Source organism: Lontra canadensis, unplaced genomic scaffold (assembly GCF_010015895.1).
Source record: "Lontra canadensis isolate GAN:19392208 unplaced genomic scaffold, GSC_riverotter_1.0 scaffold110, whole genome shotgun sequence".
Lineage (NCBI taxonomy): Eukaryota > Metazoa > Chordata > Mammalia > Carnivora > Mustelidae > Lontra > Lontra canadensis.
Window position 1 is genome coordinate 1,996,040 of NW_022631104.1, and position 16,762 is coordinate 2,012,801.

The 16,762-nt window shown below is 51.9% G+C and overlaps 1 protein-coding gene across 1 annotated transcript; it reads right to left on the bottom strand.

Annotated features, from left to right (window-relative positions):
• Positions 1 to 1,463: 1,463 nt before the first annotated feature.
• Positions 1,464 to 4,163, bottom strand: LOC116856508 (asialoglycoprotein receptor 1-like). Its single transcript, XM_032839936.1, has 9 exons — positions 4,097 to 4,163; positions 3,384 to 3,500; positions 2,978 to 3,073; positions 2,814 to 2,885; positions 2,635 to 2,706; positions 2,382 to 2,468; positions 2,130 to 2,284; positions 1,774 to 1,877; positions 1,464 to 1,629 (listed from the first exon to the last, which is right to left on the bottom strand). Exons 1-9 carry the CDS (start codon positions 4,161 to 4,163, stop codon positions 1,464 to 1,466), a joined length of 936 nt encoding a protein of 311 aa, XP_032695827.1.
• Between the last annotated feature and the right edge of the window lie 12,599 nt (positions 4,164 to 16,762).

The following is a 16,762-nucleotide window of genomic DNA, read 5'->3' on the forward strand; positions in this document are numbered from 1 at the left end:
CATAGATACTCACATTTGTCAAAAGTCATCTCTACTCTTTAAATGGGTATATTTGGGGTGCCTGGTGGCTCGGTCAGTTAAGCGGCTGCCTTCAGCTCGGGTCATGATCTTGGGGTCCTGGGATCAAGCCCCGCATCAGGCTCTCTTCTCAGCGGGGAGCCTACTTCTTGCTCTCCCTCTGCCTGCCTCTCTGCCTACTTGTACTCTCTATCTCCGTGTCAAATAAAAAAAACATTTTTTAAAAAATGGGTGTATTTGGGGCGCCTGGGTGGCTCAGTGGGTGAAACCTCTGCCTTCGGCTCAGGTCATGATCTCAGGGTCCTGAGATCGAGCCCCACATCGGGCTCTCTGCTCGGCAGGGAGTCTGCTTCCCCCTCTTTCTCTGCCTGCCTCTCTGCCTATTTGTGATCTCTCTCTCTGTCAAATAAATAAATAAAATCTTTTTTTAAATGGGTGTATTTATATTTATATTATATATTAATTTATGTAGGAATTAGATGGCAATAAAATTGTTTTTAAGATTAAAAAAAAATTACAATCCTCATGCACCGTTGGTGGGAACGCAAACTGGTGCAGCCACTCTGGAAAATAGTAAGAAGGTTCCACAAAAAATGAAACATAGAACTACCACGTGATCTGGCCACGCCATTTCAGGGCATGCAGGCAAAGGAAATGAAAACAGAGTATCAAAAAGGTATTTGCCCTTCCATATCCATTGTAACACTAATTCACAACAACCAAGATGTGGAAACAGTCGAAATGTCCCGCAGTGGATGCCTGGATAAGGGTGTGTGCTGTGTACACAACACAGCCGTGTCCAGCCACAAGAAACAGGGGAATTCTATGCTTTGCAACAATAGGACCAGGGCATCATGTGGAGCGGATGAGCCAGAGAAAGACAAATACTGCACTGTAGGATTTATATGTGAATTGGAAAAAAGGAGTCAAATTCATAGAAAGAGAGAGTAGGTTGGTAGGGCCGGGGAGTGGGGAGATCGGGAGAGGCAGGTGAAGGGATGCCAGCTTGCAGCTGTTGGTTGAATAAGGTCTGATGGTGTTACGGTGATGACAGGTGACATATCGTATAACTGGAATTTACCAAGGGAGCAGAACTTACGTGTTCACACGCGCACACGAGACAAACATGTGAGGTTATTAACTGGATGGGGGACCCCTTCCCAGGGTATATGTTTACCAAATCACAATGATGGACACCTCAAATGTCTTAAAATTTTATATGTCAATGACACCTCGATGGGCCAGACGTTAAAAAGGCCAACCCTTGAGGAACTCTAGAGAGTCTTTTGAACGCCAAGGAGAAGAACATTGTGGTGGCAGCAGCCCAACCTCCACGGGCTTGGTCCTCTCCCCACCGCCGGGTGAGGGTGTCAGGGAAGGCCCCTCCCGCTCCCTGCGCGTTGGCAACCAGGACCCGGAGGTCTGCAGGAGGTACCCCCGAGGCGCTAGCTGGCCGCGCCCAGGCTGGTCTCGCACACCCAGCCAAAGACCCTCTGGCAGGCGTTGTCATTCCACTTGCCGTCGTCGTCGTCAGCTTTGAAGTGCGCACAGTCCTCGCCCCCGCCCAGTCCGTGCCCGTCCCAGTTGTCCGGCTGGTCTGGCTTCCAGTTCCTGTGGGGAGAAGACCGCAGCCAGCTGGGACGGTCCGAGGGCACCCCGGGGAGGGGGGGCCAGGAACGAGGGGCTGAGAGCCAGACCCTGCAGGAGCAAGAGCTCCAGGCGGGAGAAGGGGACAGGCAGCCAGGGCGCGCTCACTTGAAGTTGGTCTCGTAGTCCGTCCCGTCCACCCATTTCCAGGCTCCGTCAGCGTCAGTGAGTCCCATCCACGTGTGTGAGCTGATGTGCTCCTGCACAAAAGTCTGGGGCGACAGAAAGCCAAGGGTGAGGTCTCCCCAGCTCAGCCAGCTCCTTGCGCTTGACATGTCCCCTCCATCTGCTGAGGCTGGGGCTGTTTCCTCCAATAACCCGCCATGAACCCTCCGAGGGTGGCTCAGCAGGCGGGGGGGGGGGGCGGGTGTCAAGCCCCCCAGGTGATTCTGCCCTGAAGCGAGGTTGAGAACCGCTTCCTTAAATGGGACACGTCCTGGGACCCTCGCCTCTGCGGCACTCACCTGCTCGGCTCTGGAGTTGACGACCACCAGGTGCGCGCTCTCCTGCTGGCAGTACAGGTCCGCGTCCGCCCACATCTTCTGGGAGGAGCCGGAGAACCAGTAGCAGCTGCCCTCGTGCTCCAGCCAGTTCGGGGGGCAGCAGGTATTTTGAGAGCCTGCAGGGCCAGGGGAAGGGAGGGTCTGAGACGCCGCGCCGGGAGGGACGAGCAGGAGATGGGGCCCAGCCCACGCGCACACCCTCACCCCCCTCACCGTTGCTCTGGAGAGCGACGATCTGGCAAGTCAGGGATCTCACGTCTCTGGCCAGCTGCTGCACCCGAAGGAGCGTATCAGAATGACCTGGGACACACACAGGTGCGCGGTGGGGGCAGTGCCTGCGGCTCAGCGAGTCCCTGGTAGCCCGATGGCCCTGCCCGGGTCCCGCCCCAGAACCGCCCCCCCCCGTGCCCTCCCACGCACAACACGCCCCGCCCCGGTGGAGGGGAGCGGGGTGGGGGTTGCTGACCTGCTTTGAGCTCCTGCTGCTCCTTCTCGATCTTGCTCTCCAGGGAGAACACCTTGTCGTTCAAGCTGCGGGCTGGAGGGGCGGGCACTCAGGACCCCGCAGCTGCCCCCACCCCCGCCTCGGTTCGAAGAACCCCCGGGCTCCTTCCGCGCCCCGCGTGGGTTCCTGAAGGAGCTCACCTGCCTGCACCTCCTGCTTCTGATTTTCCACCTCGGCTTTCAGAGAAGTTATCACTTCTTGTATTTTGCCTCCTGTAGGACAGGGGGACTTGGTGGGTGCTCGGGACTCGGTGCCGCCTCCCCCACAGCCCCCCAGTCCCTAGCCACTCCCCGGCGGAGCTCACCCTGGGATCTCAGCGCCTGGACCTCGGCCGCAGTGTTCGCAGTGAAGTTGTTGAAAGTTGCTCTCAGGGTCGCCAGGTCCCTCTGAAACCTGGAATCTGAGCAGGGAGGGGACAAGCAGGGCTGAGATTTACGGCCCTTTTAAGAGAGCTGGCGCTGAGCTGGGCACCTGACATGGCTTGACTCCCTGCGTCCTCACGTGACCCAACCCGAGGGGACAGGCAGTATCCTTATCCAGAAACCCAGATGAGGAAGCAAAGTTCGGAGAGGTCAGGCCATTTGGCTAGGTTATCCAGCCCATAAGTGACCGAGCCAGCAGCCACCCTACAGGCCACGGTCCCTCACAGCCACCCACCTGCCCCAGCGCCCCATGCGTTCTCTCCTCCCTCCCCACCCTTAGACCCTCACTCTGGGATCCGAGCACACAGATGCCGACCAGCAGGAGGAGGCTGAGGCCCAGGGAGCACAGCAGAGGCCGCGGCCCAGGGCACAGCTGCTTCAGGAAGGGCCGAGGCGGAGGCAGCCCTGTGAGAGGAGAGGGCGTCAGGGCAGGAGACTGGGGGGAGGAAAGAGCCCCAGGGACCCGTCGGGGAGGTGGGCTGGTGCAGGTGACGCTGGTGGGAGGCTGCCCCGGGTTGCTGTGGGGCAGGGGACACCCAGGCCTCTGGCCATTCCTGGACCAGCACAAGTCCTCAGTCACACGCCCACAGGGACACTCATACACAAGGACCCACAGATGGGGGATGATGGTGACACTCAAGGTCCCATCACAGTTGGGGGAGGGGACAAAAGGACCCAGACGGAGCTGAGGCAGCCAGGCCCTCGAAGGCTCAACTCATCTGCAGGGTCAGGGTCACAGGTGAGGTTTCCTTCCAAACCCCGATGCTCTTCCCCCAGAGTATAAGAACCCAGGCCCCCTGTGGCTCTCCCTGTCCCTGTCCTCGTCTTTCTCAAGACCTTGAATCCTCTTCACCCTGGGGTCCCCAAGGCTGGGGCCGGGCCCCCTCCGATAGGAGACCCTCCAACTGCGCACAGTAGGGGCACAGATGAGACATCACAGCAGGAATCCTCCGCACGATGGGGGGCAGTTTAAGGCAGGAACATTTTCCCCTTCCGCTTACCATTTCCAGGCCTTTGGCTCTGCTTCTCGCACTCTGAGTGCTGGAATTTTTCGTACTGTGACGACATGCTGGGACGGAGACTGGGGCCGGCGGAGCCGAAAGGCAGGACCAGGGGCCAGGCAGAGGTAGAGGCCGGACCTGCCGGGGGGGCTGGGACTTGGAGTTGAGGTTCGGACGGAACCAAGGAGGAGCCCAGGCTGGAGAGAGGCTTGGGGGTGGTTCTGGGTGTACAGGTGAGGTTGGGAGTGGGGTCAGAGCCAGGCACTGGGCAGGGGGCGGGTCGAGCAGAGGATTGAAGGTGGAGGTAAAACCTCCGGTCCTGGCCCCAAGGGACATCTGCTGGGGTGTGCCGGGGGTTCCTGTGGGAGCCGTGGGTGTGCTGGGCTAGGCCTAGCTCTGAAACCAGAAACCGAGTCTAGGGTCGACTTCGGGTTGGGGCTGCTGCGAAGATTCAAGCTGACTTTGGGGTCAGAGCTGTGGTTGGGCTTAAGGGGGAGCTGCGTGAGTATCAGGGTCAGGGCTCCAGCTGGGCTGGGGCTGGAACGAGGCTGAATCCAAGTCTCGGCTTGTGAGTGAGGCTGGGCCACCCCGTTCCAAGCCCAGTGCAGGGAAGGGAGTGGAGGCTGACGTCCACACTTGGCCATTCAGTCCCTGGGCTGCCCCTTACCTCCCCTAAGCACCCAGCCCCGTTACCTGTGGAATGTCTGAAGCCTGCACTCCTTGTGCAGCAGTGACCCAAGTTGGAAAAACACGAAATCCTAGAGAGTGGAGGTCGTGGGGGTAGTGAGGGAGGAGTCCTCTAAGGGACCTGAGCCCAGCAGGTTCTATGCTGGGTTCTGGTGTGTCCCAGTCTTCAGGCAGTGAGTGGAGGAAGGATTGGAGGGGAACTCAGGGAGATTGCGTGAGGTGGGAGGTAGATATGGGGCAGCTCTGGCTCTCCTCCTCCGGGGTGTATCTACTCCATTTCCGCTCCTCTGGAGCCCCCTGACTTCCTCATTTTTACCATTCCGGAGAAGGGAGCCAGGCCAGAGGGACCAGAGGTGCAGTCTGCCTATCTCCTCCGCCCACACCCCCTTTCACTTCCTGCCTCCCAAGTTCCCAGAACTGTGTCCCCAGCACCGCACAGCTGGGTCCAGAGGAGCCCATTTCTCACCTCTTGCCCAATCCCACTGAGTCCTGGCTCAGGAGCTTCCTCTGGAGCCTCGGCCGCTGCGCTCCGAGCAGGAGGGAAGAGGAGATGGCAGAGTGGGGTTTCCTGGCGGGGAAAGGGAGGGAGGATCCAGGAGAGGAAAAAGGTACTGATCAAAAACTAACTAACAAGGGGGCACCTGGGTGGCTCAGTGGGTTAAGTCTCTGCCTTTGGCTCAGGTCATGATCTCAGGGTCCTGGGATCGAGCCCCGCATCGGGCTCTCTGCCCAGCAGGGAGCCTGCCTGCCTGCCTCTCTGTCTGCTTGTGACCTCTCTCTCTCTGTCAAAAAAAATAAATAAATAAAATCTTTAAAAAAAAAAAAAAAAACTAACTAACAGGGATGGGGCCGGACCCGTGCTAGACATTCAGCATTTGGTTCCCACAAGAATCTTGCAAGGCACAGTGGCCCGGGGTGAGGCTTGGACCGGGGGTGTGGGCTGCCCAAGGTCATGGGCTTGCTGAGCACGAGGGCCAGAATTCAAGTCCCAAGCTCCGCACTCCCTGACACCCTGGGCTGCCGCTCGGTATGCGAACGATCTGCAAGAAAGGGACTCACTCCACTCCCATGACCTGTAAATCTCATGAAGGGGGCTGCCCCGACTTCACACTCAAAATCTTCTCCATAGGAAGGAGCTTTAGTGTCTTAAAAGCTAGAGAAGGGGGGCGCCTGGGTGGCTCAGTGGGTTGAGCCCCTGCCTTCAGCTCAGGTCATGATCCCAGAGTCCTGGAATCGAGTCCCGCATAGGGCTCTCTGCTCAGCAGGGAGCCTGCTTCCCCCTTTCTCTCTGCCTGCCTCTCTGCCTACTTGTGATCTCTCTCTCTCTGTCAAATAAATAAATAAAATCTTTTAAAAAAGAAAAAGGTAGGGGCGCCTGGGTGGCTCAGTGGGTTAAGCTGCTGCCTTCGGCTCAGGTCATGATCTCGGAGTCCTGGGATCGAGCCCCGCATCGGGCTCTCTGCTCAGCGGGGAGCCTGCTTCCTCCTCCCTCTCTGCCTGCTTGTGATCTCTCTCTGTCAAATAAATAAATAAAATCTTTAAAAAAAAAAAAAAGAAAGAAAAAGGTAGAGAAGGGAAGCAAATGAACCTCACACTACATTTTCTATATAAGTGAGATTGCGTTCTACTTGCTTTTTTTTTAAAGATGTTATTTATTTGAGAGAGAGCAGGGAGAGGGGCAGGAGGAGAAGCAGACTCCCTGCCGACCAGGGAGCCGGACCCAGGACTCCATCCGGGGGGCTCCGGGATCATGACCTGAGCTGATGGCAGACGCTTCACCGACTGAGCCGCCCGGGCACCACTACTTGCTTTTTATTATTTGGTATTCGGGTCGGTATTTGTCACAGGTTGGGTTTTTGGAAGCCAAGGCTGAGACTGAATTTGGAGGGTGAGCTATGTTTTTAATGACCAACACCAGAGAGAGGAAGGGGGAAGAAGGAGGAGGGGACAAGGGGGGAAAGTGCACAGCTGTGCAGCCTACACAGCAGGCACTCTGGGCAATCAATCTGGCCATCTGTCCCAGCTGCCGGCCTCGGGCTGAGCCGGGACCTTCACACCCCACCTGGCTCAGGCACCAGGCACCCCCCACCCCGCCACCCCAGCAGGGGCCTGACCTCCGGGGAAGCGACTGTCTGCACAGTTCACACTCCCTGCAACTGGGCCCCCAGTCCTTCTTGGAAGGAGGTGGAGGATGTAGGGAGCTCATGTCTGTGTCCCCGACAGCGGTGCATTGTACCTGTGCAGTCATCGGGACAGACTTCACATCTGCGAGTTGTTGGATCTGTCCCACAGAGAACGTGCCTTTACTCATCCATTCCAAAAGCACTTCCCAAGCATCTCCAATATGCCAGGCGCCCTCCTTCCAAGACGCATACTTCAGAAGGGAACAGACAGACAGAAAAGGCCAGGCCCTCCCAGAATTTACATCCCGGCAGGTGACAGACAAAATAAATGAGTGAAATCTATATAATGTCACACGGTAGATGTTGGAATTGTCACATGGTGACATATGGAAGAAAATACAGCTGGGAAGTGAGGTGGGATCTGTTTTTAACAAGGCCATCAAGAGTAAGGTATCAGGGTCAGCCTTACTGGGAAGGTGATGTCCAAGCAAAAGTCACAAGGACATGAGGGAGCGAGTTGTAAGGAGCTCCGGGAGGAAGATGATTCGAGACAGAAGGCACAGCCAGTGCAAAGGGCCTGGGGTGGTAGAATGTCTAGCGTGTACAAGGATCATCCCTTTGCCAGAGATGCCAGAGATTTTATTGGAGAAGTGAGCCAGAATGGCAAGGAGAGATGATCACGGGGAAAGCATGGAGCACCAGTTCTCCAGGGCCCTCAGACTATTGTTAAGGATCTGTTTTTACTCTGAGTTAGAGGGGCAGACTGCGGAGGGGATCGGAGCAGAGGAGGGAATGAACAAGATGAGGGTGGAAACTGAGAGTCCCAGTAAGGAGCTGTTATATCCGGGTGACAGATATGCCCGGGGACAGACGGACACACACACACACACACACACACACGCATGCACAATAGTTCTCCTTCCAGTCCCCCCAAAAAAGTAAACTTTGAGCATTTTCCATAAATTGCTGACTCCTTAGGAAAGAAAACGGCTTTATCCCTGACTTTTGTAATGCCAACGCCTGAAGATAAGTCACAGCATTTTGCGCACGTGATAATTGTGAGGACAGTGCTGTTTTGTCATCAGGAGCTGACGGATAAAATACTTGATCACCGCGCAGTTTTCCTCTGAACACCTGCTGTGGTCCCCCACCCCCACTCCGCTAAGCCTGTCCTCCCAAAGGCTGATTGCCTCACGGCTACTTTGCCAGTAACCTTCTTTGCTCTCCTAAATGCTTTTGCCTCTGAGACTTCTTTCTCAGTGGACGGGCACGGCTTCCCTGTGGAGCCTTAGCCCTCTCCCAGCCCCTCAGCTGGGCAGGATCCTTTTACCTGGTGCAGGGACTCAGAACGTCATGTCCACAGCATCCAAGTCCTTCGCGGTCCTGTCTTACCGGGTCACCATGATTTGCTACCCACCATTTCATGATCACGCAGGGGAGCTCTGCAGCTCCCCAGACACCCTCCTGGGCTACAGGCTCCATCCTCTCCCCTCCCCATTGCCAAGCAGCACAGCCATGTCCCTCCTTAGCCAGAATCCGTCAGTCACCTCCAAGGCACAGTTACCTCCACCCCCTACCTACTGGTGGTTTTGAGGAGCCCAAATCAGGCAGGAATCAAGAGGCATCTTCAAATCGCCACAGAACCAAACCTGCTTTCCCTGGGAGGGGGGTGGGGGGGTTCCTTTCCTTGGGCACTAGGACTCCCAAAGGCCAATGATCCCATGGCGCAGATGGAGGGCAAACGCTCCAACCATGGACTGTCAGGCGTTGGTGAAAGGAGATGTCACCCTCCCCTGTCCCTTTGTTGAGAGGTGGGGAAGAAGGAACCATACTGGCCACAGATTGAAGGGGTCTACCCACACCCCGCCCCCAGCGGCTCAGGCAGGAGAGGTCAGGGAAAGGTAAGTAAATCAATACACTTACCCCATTTCCAGCCCCCAGACCCAGAGACATGATGAGTGGTCTTTTCAGAGCAATTTCTCTGCATATTTGTACACCTGTCGGGCTTCGCACACTGATGGGGCCAGTCGCTGTTTTCCTTTTACCAAAATTTTTCTCCACGGCATGCGTCTGCCTAAAAATGGGTCTCAAGGGTTTTCCCATGCCCCTGCTCACGGCCGTCTGTTTAATGGGACTCCGGAGCATTCAGGTGCCAGACCCTATCTAGTGACTCCCTTGGCTGTGCATTTTGGGGATGCGGCATCCCTGGCTTTTATAAGTAATGTTGTAGTGGACAGGCTCCTATTTGCCTGTTTGCACTAAGAACACATAATTGCTCTTGGTTAGATATCCAGAAGCAAAATGAGCAGAAACATCGACCTTAAAATTTACAAGTGGACGGACACTGCCAAGGCACGCTCAAAAGACATTACCAAGTCACCTTCTCTCCACATGAATGAGGATTTCACTTATCCACACCTTTGCCGACCAACCTGTGCATTTTCGCCAGTGTGATGTTCAAGAAGTTCCTTCTGTCTTATTTCAGTTAGCACCGACCCAATGGCTGGTTTGGAAGAAACAAAGCTTTGCATTGTATTTTAAGTTTAGAAACTGTCCGAAGCACTTTTATTTAATTAAAGTTCATTATGAGCACCCACAACCAGGAGACAAATGTGTAACAGCTCTTCTAAAGCAGGACCCGTGGGGCACCTGGGGCCCTCAGTGCCTTGAGTGTCTGCCTTCGACTCAGGTCATGATCCCAGCATCCTGGGATCGAGCCCCAAGTCAGGCTCCCTGCTCAGCAGAGAGTCTGCTTCTCCCTCTCCCTCTGCCCTTTCTCCTGCTTGTGCATGCTTTCTATCTCTCAAATAAAATCTCAAAAACAAACAAACAAACAAACAAACCAGTAAGTACACGTCAAGAAAATGACAGTTTCCCACATTGTCAGCACATTATGACTTCCCACCATTACTGAAACATTTCTCACAAACCTTGATGTCCACACAAACAGAAAGATGGACACCTTCTACAGGAAAAGGCGGCGTCTGACCACGATGATTTGACCAGAGGATCCTTATCTTCTTTTCTTTTTTTTTTTTTAAGATTTTATTTATTTACTTGACAGAGAGAGATTGCAGGTAGGCAGAGAGAGAGAGGAGGAAGCAGGCTCCGTCTGGAGCAGAGAACCAGATGCAGGGCTCGATCCCAGGACCCTGGGATCATGACCGGAGCTGAAGGCAGAGGCTTTAACCCACTGAGCCACCCAGGTGCCCCAGGATCCTTATCTTCTTATCCCTTTATGTTAAATGGCTAAAAAGCCACAGAAAAGAAGCCCATCACAATAAAATGCAAAGCAGGACTGATTTTAATCTCACGTGGAGACACTTGCTGTGACCTGCATGTCCCCAAATAATTGTTTCTTTAGTGCCATGTGTTGTAAGAACCCAGATTCTCAGAGCACAGCACTGTTTTGGGTCCGAAGGGATGGGCTTTCTACCCGTCTCTCCCATCTTTGCTTCAAGTGGATTCCCTTTATAAAGGAAGGCTTCTCCTTTCCTCAAAGATGGGAGCTTGCCTCATTCTGTTTCCATAGAAGAGGTGAATTTTCTCTTCAATGAGTGGTGCTTTGTCAGTTTCCCTTCCGTTTCCGTAAGCTTTCCAGCCCCGTGGTTTGGATGTACTCCTTCAGCTACACAATCACCTGTCACTTATTTCCCGGCATTTCACCTTTTCTCCTAGGTGATACCCACTCTACACCCTTCGTGCTTTTTATCTGAAGGTCTCTTCTGTCACGTTTCACTTGCTCTATTTCTATTAGCGTTTGTCTAGACTGTATTTCCCTGTCTTCGTTCAACATGTTGGTGTCGCTTTGTTTTAAACACAGGATCATGAAAAAATATATATATATGGCCATGGTTTATAAACAGCATGTCACTGGATTTCTCTAACCCAATGTAAGAGTTTCCATCATTTGTTGGAATTAAACCCGTTCGTATTTATTGTAATGATTGATATGTTTGAATTCTATCCTGCCATTTGATATCACATTTTCAGTCTACCATATTTTCTTTTTTTTAAGATTTTATTTATTTATTTAAGAGAGAGAGAGAGGGTGAGCACAAGCAGGGGGAGGGGCAGAGGGAGAAGCAGGCTCCCCACTGAGCAGGGAGCCCAGTATAGGAGTCGACCCCAAGACTCTGGGATCATGACCTATCCTGAAGGCAGACGTTTAACCCACTGAGCCACCCAGGTGCCCCTACATTTGTTTTTAATAGACATGTTTAATCTCAAGCCTATCTTTTTTTTTCCTGTCAATATCTTTTTTTTCTCACATTTGCTGTGTGAGATTTCAATTTTGTACATTCTCTTCAATTTTGTTCCAGTATTTTTTTTAAGATTTTATTTTTAAGTAATCTCTTCGCCCAACATGGAGCGCAAATTCACGAGGGCAAGATTAAGGGTCGCCGCATGCTCCTGAGACGGAGCCAGCAGGGTGCCTCTGTTCCAATATTTTTTAATGATTAATGTTTACATTTAAATAATTAATCCATCTGGAGTCTGTCATTTCTGGGTAGTGTGAGATGGAACTCTGGCTTGGTTTCATGCCAAACGAAAAACTGATTTATAAACTATATTCTGTTTTGTGTTTTCTCCCAACAGATTGAAATAAGACTTCTGTTAAGTTCCTAACTATATTCATATGTATTTCTGGGCTGGGAGTCTGTGCCACCAATGCAGTTTCTCTTCTTGTGCTCATACCACACTGATTTGATTTCAGAGGATTTAGAATAAGTTATCTGAAAGGGATCTATCCACAACCCCCACCCCAAACCACATTTGCGCACAAAGCTCACAGGTGTCTGCTCTTGGCCCTACCTTTGTTTTTCCAGGTCCCAGCACCCTACGTTCTCAGAAAAGAGACCCAGCTGCAAGAAATACCCTTCTCTAGCCTGACCATGACCCACATCCTGGCCAAGCAGAGACCCCTTTCCCACATCCCCCACCACTGGCACAGCTGCAACTCTCTTGAGTCCTTAGAAACCCCTTAAAAGACCCAGCCAGACCAGATCGCAGAGCTGACATTTCTCTCAACATCTGGCCCCTCTCCTCCCTCGGAAACTGAGTCAACTCGTACTACTACTTGGTCTAATTTTTTTTTTAAGATTTTATGTATTTATTTGACAGAGAGATCACAAGCAGGCAGAGAGGCAGGCAGAGAGAGAGAGGAAAGCAGGCTCCCCGCCGAGCAGAGAGCCCGATGCGGGGCTCGATCCCAGGACCCCGGGATCATGACCCGAGCCAAAGGCAGAGGCCTTAACCCACTGAGCCACCCAGGCGCCCCTTCTTGGTCTAATCTTGATGCAATTCCTTGCCGTCCACATCATGGGATAACCCAACATTATCTCTCACAATTTTTTAACCATAAAATTTTATACATGTTTAGGCTTGTATTCCTCTATGTGAATATTAATGTTATTTTATTCTGCCCCCTCCATCGTTGGCATTCAGGTCAAAATTGTATTATGTTTATCTATCATTTCTCTAACAGGCATTTCTAGACCACCCCACCCAGCCACAATGGGTTGGACAGAAGACACGGCATTTTCAATTGCATATGGAACTCCCACCAGATAAACCTGATCATGTAGCCCAAAACAAACCTGAACAGACTTAAGCAAGTTGAAATTTTACAACAAACGTCCTCAGATCGTAATGGAGTTAAGCCAGAAAACAATCAGATAGAAAACAGAAAGATCATTTAAAAATCTCCAACACCGAAAAAAATGACACAATGCATTCCTAAAGAATCCAAGGGTCAAAGACAAAGTCTCCAGAGACATTAGAAACTATTTTAAACTGAACTATGACTAAAATACAACAAATCGGAATTTGTGGGATGCAGCTGAAGAAATGCTTGAAGAGAATTTTGTAACATAAAATGCTTATGTATGAAAAGAAAAACGGTCCTGGGGCGCCCGGCTGGCTCAGGCAATACAACTCGTGACTCCTGATCTCGGGGTTGTGAGTTCGAGCTCTGCATCAGGTACAGAGATAACTTAAAAGTCAAATCTTTTTTAGAAAAGAAAAAAGGTTTCAAGTCAACAACTTAACATCCCACTTTAAGAAGTTAGGAAAAGGAGAAAACAAACCGAAAGCAAGAAGAAGAAAAGAAATAAAGAGCAAAAATCAATCAAAATTTTGTTCTGAAAACAGAAAAATAGAGAAAATCAATGAAACCAAAAGTTGGTTCTTTGAAAGGATCAGTGTAATTGATAAGCCTCTAGCAGGCCTGACAAAGGGGAAAAAAAAAAAAAAAACCAGGGGAAAACCAGAAATTACTAACACCAGGAATGAAAGAGGGAAAGTCCCTTAGACTCTGTAGAGATTAAAACGATAATAAAGGAACCTTTTGGAAAAGTCTATGCACAAAATTTTAGCGACTTCAGTGAAATGGGCGATTCTCCCAAGACCACAAACTACCCAAACTTACCTAAGATAAATCAACTGAGAAGTTCTATAACCCTTAATAAACACACCAAATTCATAGTTCAAAGTCTTCCCAAGAAGAAATCTCTGGCCTAGATAGCTTACCTAGAGGATCCTACCAAACGCTGCAAGAAGAAACAACCACCAATTCTATGGAATCCTGTCCAGAAAGTAGAAGAGGGGGAAACACTCCCCAATTCATTTTATCAGGTCTGCGTTTTCCTGGCTGCTGAAACCAAAGATAAGAAAAGCGAACCACAGGTCTGCATCTCTCGGGACCTCAGAGACTCAAAAGAGCAGGACTCAGAAGTGTCATGAGTTGGGGCGCCTGGGTGGCTCAGTGGGTTAAAGCCTCTGCCTTGGGCTCAGTCATGATCTCGGGATCCTGGGATCGAGCCCCGCATCGGGCTGTCTGCTCGGCGGGGAGCCTGCTTCCCCCTCTCTCTCTGCCTGCCTATCTGCCTACTTGTGATCTCCCTCTGTCAAATAAATAAAAAATCCTTAAAACAAACAAACAAAAAAAAGAAGTGTCATGAGTTACAACCAAGGGAAGCTCTCCCCGGGATTCGAGGCTCAGAATTCAGAACTCGATCGACGCCATCCGCCCCAGCAACGATCTCAGAAGAAAGTCCACAGCACCGGACCCATCATCCAGAATAGGCACGAGATAAAAAAGAGACTTATTCCCATTATTTTTTTTTTTAACTCTCTGCAAACCGGGGATAGAGGGGAATTTCCTCGCCCTGGTTAAGGATGACTGATGCGTCTTTCCACTGTTAAGGGACAAGCTCTCCTGGATTTTTCTGCCACATACATTTAGCTCTAAGATGGGGCTTAACTCCGGGTCTGCAAGTCCAGGCTGGACTCGAGCGAAGCTTTATGTACGGGCCTGGGGGTCTGCAAGGACGGGGCGGGGGCAGACACCGCCTGGCCTGGGCTCGGATCCCGTCCAGATCTGTACACTTGTCCTTCTCAGCCAGCACCTGTGTCCCGTGGGAGCCGCAGAGACACGTTGCGGTGGGATGCACAGACAGCAGGAGCTCCTTGGGACTGCCTCGCTCGCCCCCCGATGGCCATCGGGTACAAGACTAGCCATACTCCAGATCCGTTGTTCCTGGCATGTCATGGGGACTGGGCTCGTGACCCGACCACCCCCACGGGCGCAGGACCGTGCCCAACGTTACCTGGACACACTTTCTAATGGGTCCCTCTCACAACAGCCTCCCCTCTGGGCCAGCTTTGGCCGAACCCTCGGGTGACTTCCTCCTCTTCCTCCTCCCGCTTCCCCATTCCCCAATCCTGTGTTTTCCTAGGAACACTGTCTCAACACACCGCGTGCACATCTCGGGGCCCGCCACTGACGATCTAGGACAGGAGTCATAGGCGGCCCTGGTCCCCCTTCCTCTTTCTTTCCTCCTCTCCTCTCAGAGCTCAAGAGCTGGGGCGAAGGACAGAGGAGTTCGAGGACAGGCCGGTGATCTCGTGTTGCGGTGGCCGGTGGCCAAGATGCTCTTCACAGCAGCATCCAACACGGCCTTTCGTGGGGTCTGCGGGTGGTGTCCCTGAGATTCTGAGGGGACCCTCTGCACCAGAGCAGTCCCTCAAGAGGAAGATGGGTTACGTGGCTGCAACGGCTGCCATCGGCTCCCGCCCCAGGGAGCAGCTGCCTCCCCAGGGTCTCCTTCAGCCTCCTTCTACCCCACCTTCTCCCGGGCGGGGTCCTCCCTGAATGGCTGCTGGCGCCCCTGGAGTCCACCAGGCTCTCCACCTTGTCCCTGCCAATAACCAAGGGCAGCCTGACCCACTCCCGCCCGGGGCAGCTCCAGCTGGTTCTTTGCCTGCAGAGGGCTCCTGGCAGGGGTGAGTCTCTTTCTCCATGATCACCCTCGAGACTCCTGGAGACACATCCACAGGCTCCCCGAGAGCTCCTCCCCTCGAAGACACCCCAGCTCTCCTGTGGTTCCCTTGGGACTCCAGCGTCTGGCTAATGGCATATGCAGAAGCATTTCCCTGTTCCAGATGGAGGCAGAAAAGACCCCTGGTGCAAGCCCTGCCCAGAGGCATTCGGCTCCTCTCCGCTGGAAAGGCCTGGCATGATCAACGATCCCTCTCAGCTTTGGGAATGCCGCCAAATTTCTATAAAAACAGGAAAAGTGTCCCTTAATCTCTCATGTGGCCGTGTCACTTTTCTCACTTCCTTAATCGGGCTTTGCCAAGATTTTATTCTTTTCACATGAGTGTTTTGGTAAACAGATTTTTTTTTTTTTTTTTTTTTTTGCTAAGAGGGTAGGAAAGACAAGCTACAGACTTGGAGAAAATATTTGCAGACCACACACCAACAAAAGACCAGAATACGTAAAGAATTCTCCAAACCCCACTCGGTGAGGAGATGACGCGTGGAGGCTCTAACATCCCGTCCCGTCGCATTCACTCATTGATTTGCTCTCAGAAGACGCTCAGATATAGGTATTGAAAGAAATTATTCAAATGGCCCAAAAAGACTTTCTAAGCTTTTCAAATAAATTCATGCAACTACAATTACACAGTGAGATATATCTTTTAAAAAAGAATTCTCAAAATCCAACAGTAGGAAAACCCAAGAATCCGACTAGAAAAATGGGCCAAAAACCCACAAAGGGACATTTCCCCTAAAGAGGATATGCAGATGGGAAATGAGCATGTGCCATCAGCCATCCAGGAAACGCAAGAAAGGGCAGCGATGAACCAACACACTTACCAGAATTTAAAAAATGAATGGTAGCAGCCAAACGCAGGGGAGGCTATGGACAAAGGGATCGTTCACGTGCTGGTGGCCGGGCGGGACAGAAAATGAGGTGACCACTCGAGAAAGCAGTTGGGCACGTTCTTCTGGAACTCAACATGTGACCACCTTGTGACCTTGCATATTTATCCCAGAAAAATGAAAATTTGTGTATACATAAAAATCTGTGCATAAGGGGAGCCTGGGGGGCTCAGTTGTTAGGCGTCTGGCTTCAGCTCAGGTCATGGTCCCAGGGTCCTGAGATAGAGCCCTGCATCGGGCTCCGGGCTCAATGGGGAGCCTGCTTCCCCCTCTCCCTCTGCCTTCTGCTCTCTCTCTCTCTGTCAAATAAATAGATAAAATCTTTTTTAAAGAAGCTTAATTTTTTAAGTATTTATTTTAGAGAGAGAGCTGGGGGAGGGGCAGAGAGAGGGGGAGAGAAACAGACTCCCCGCTGAGCAGGGAGCCCCACTTCCCGGGACTCAATCCCAAGACCTCAAGATCATGACCAGAGGCAAAATCAAGAGCCAGACGCTTAACCAACTGAGCCACCCAGGCGCCCCAAAAGCTTAATTCTTAAAATGGGTTTTAGCTTTACCCATTCTACCGGTCTGGGGAATCTTCTAATATTTTATATTAATTCCCTCCTCTTACTATATTTGGGTTATA

What these genes read in the sequence shown, in the direction of transcription:
- LOC116856508 (XM_032839936.1), bottom strand. Translation starts at nt 4,163, where the DNA reads ATGTCGTCACAGTACGAAAAATTCCAGCACTCAGAGTGCGAGAAGCAG. An exon ending in GAGCCAAAGGCCTGGAAATG is followed by an intron (nt 3,501 to 4,096) that starts GTAAGCGGAAGG and finishes CTCCTCTCACAG; the next exon opens with GGCTGCCTCCGCCTCGGCCC. An exon ending in CGTCGCTCTCCAGAGCAACG is followed by an intron (nt 2,285 to 2,381) that starts GTGAGGGGGGTG and finishes CTGGCCCTGCAG; the next exon opens with GCTCTCAAAATACCTGCTGC.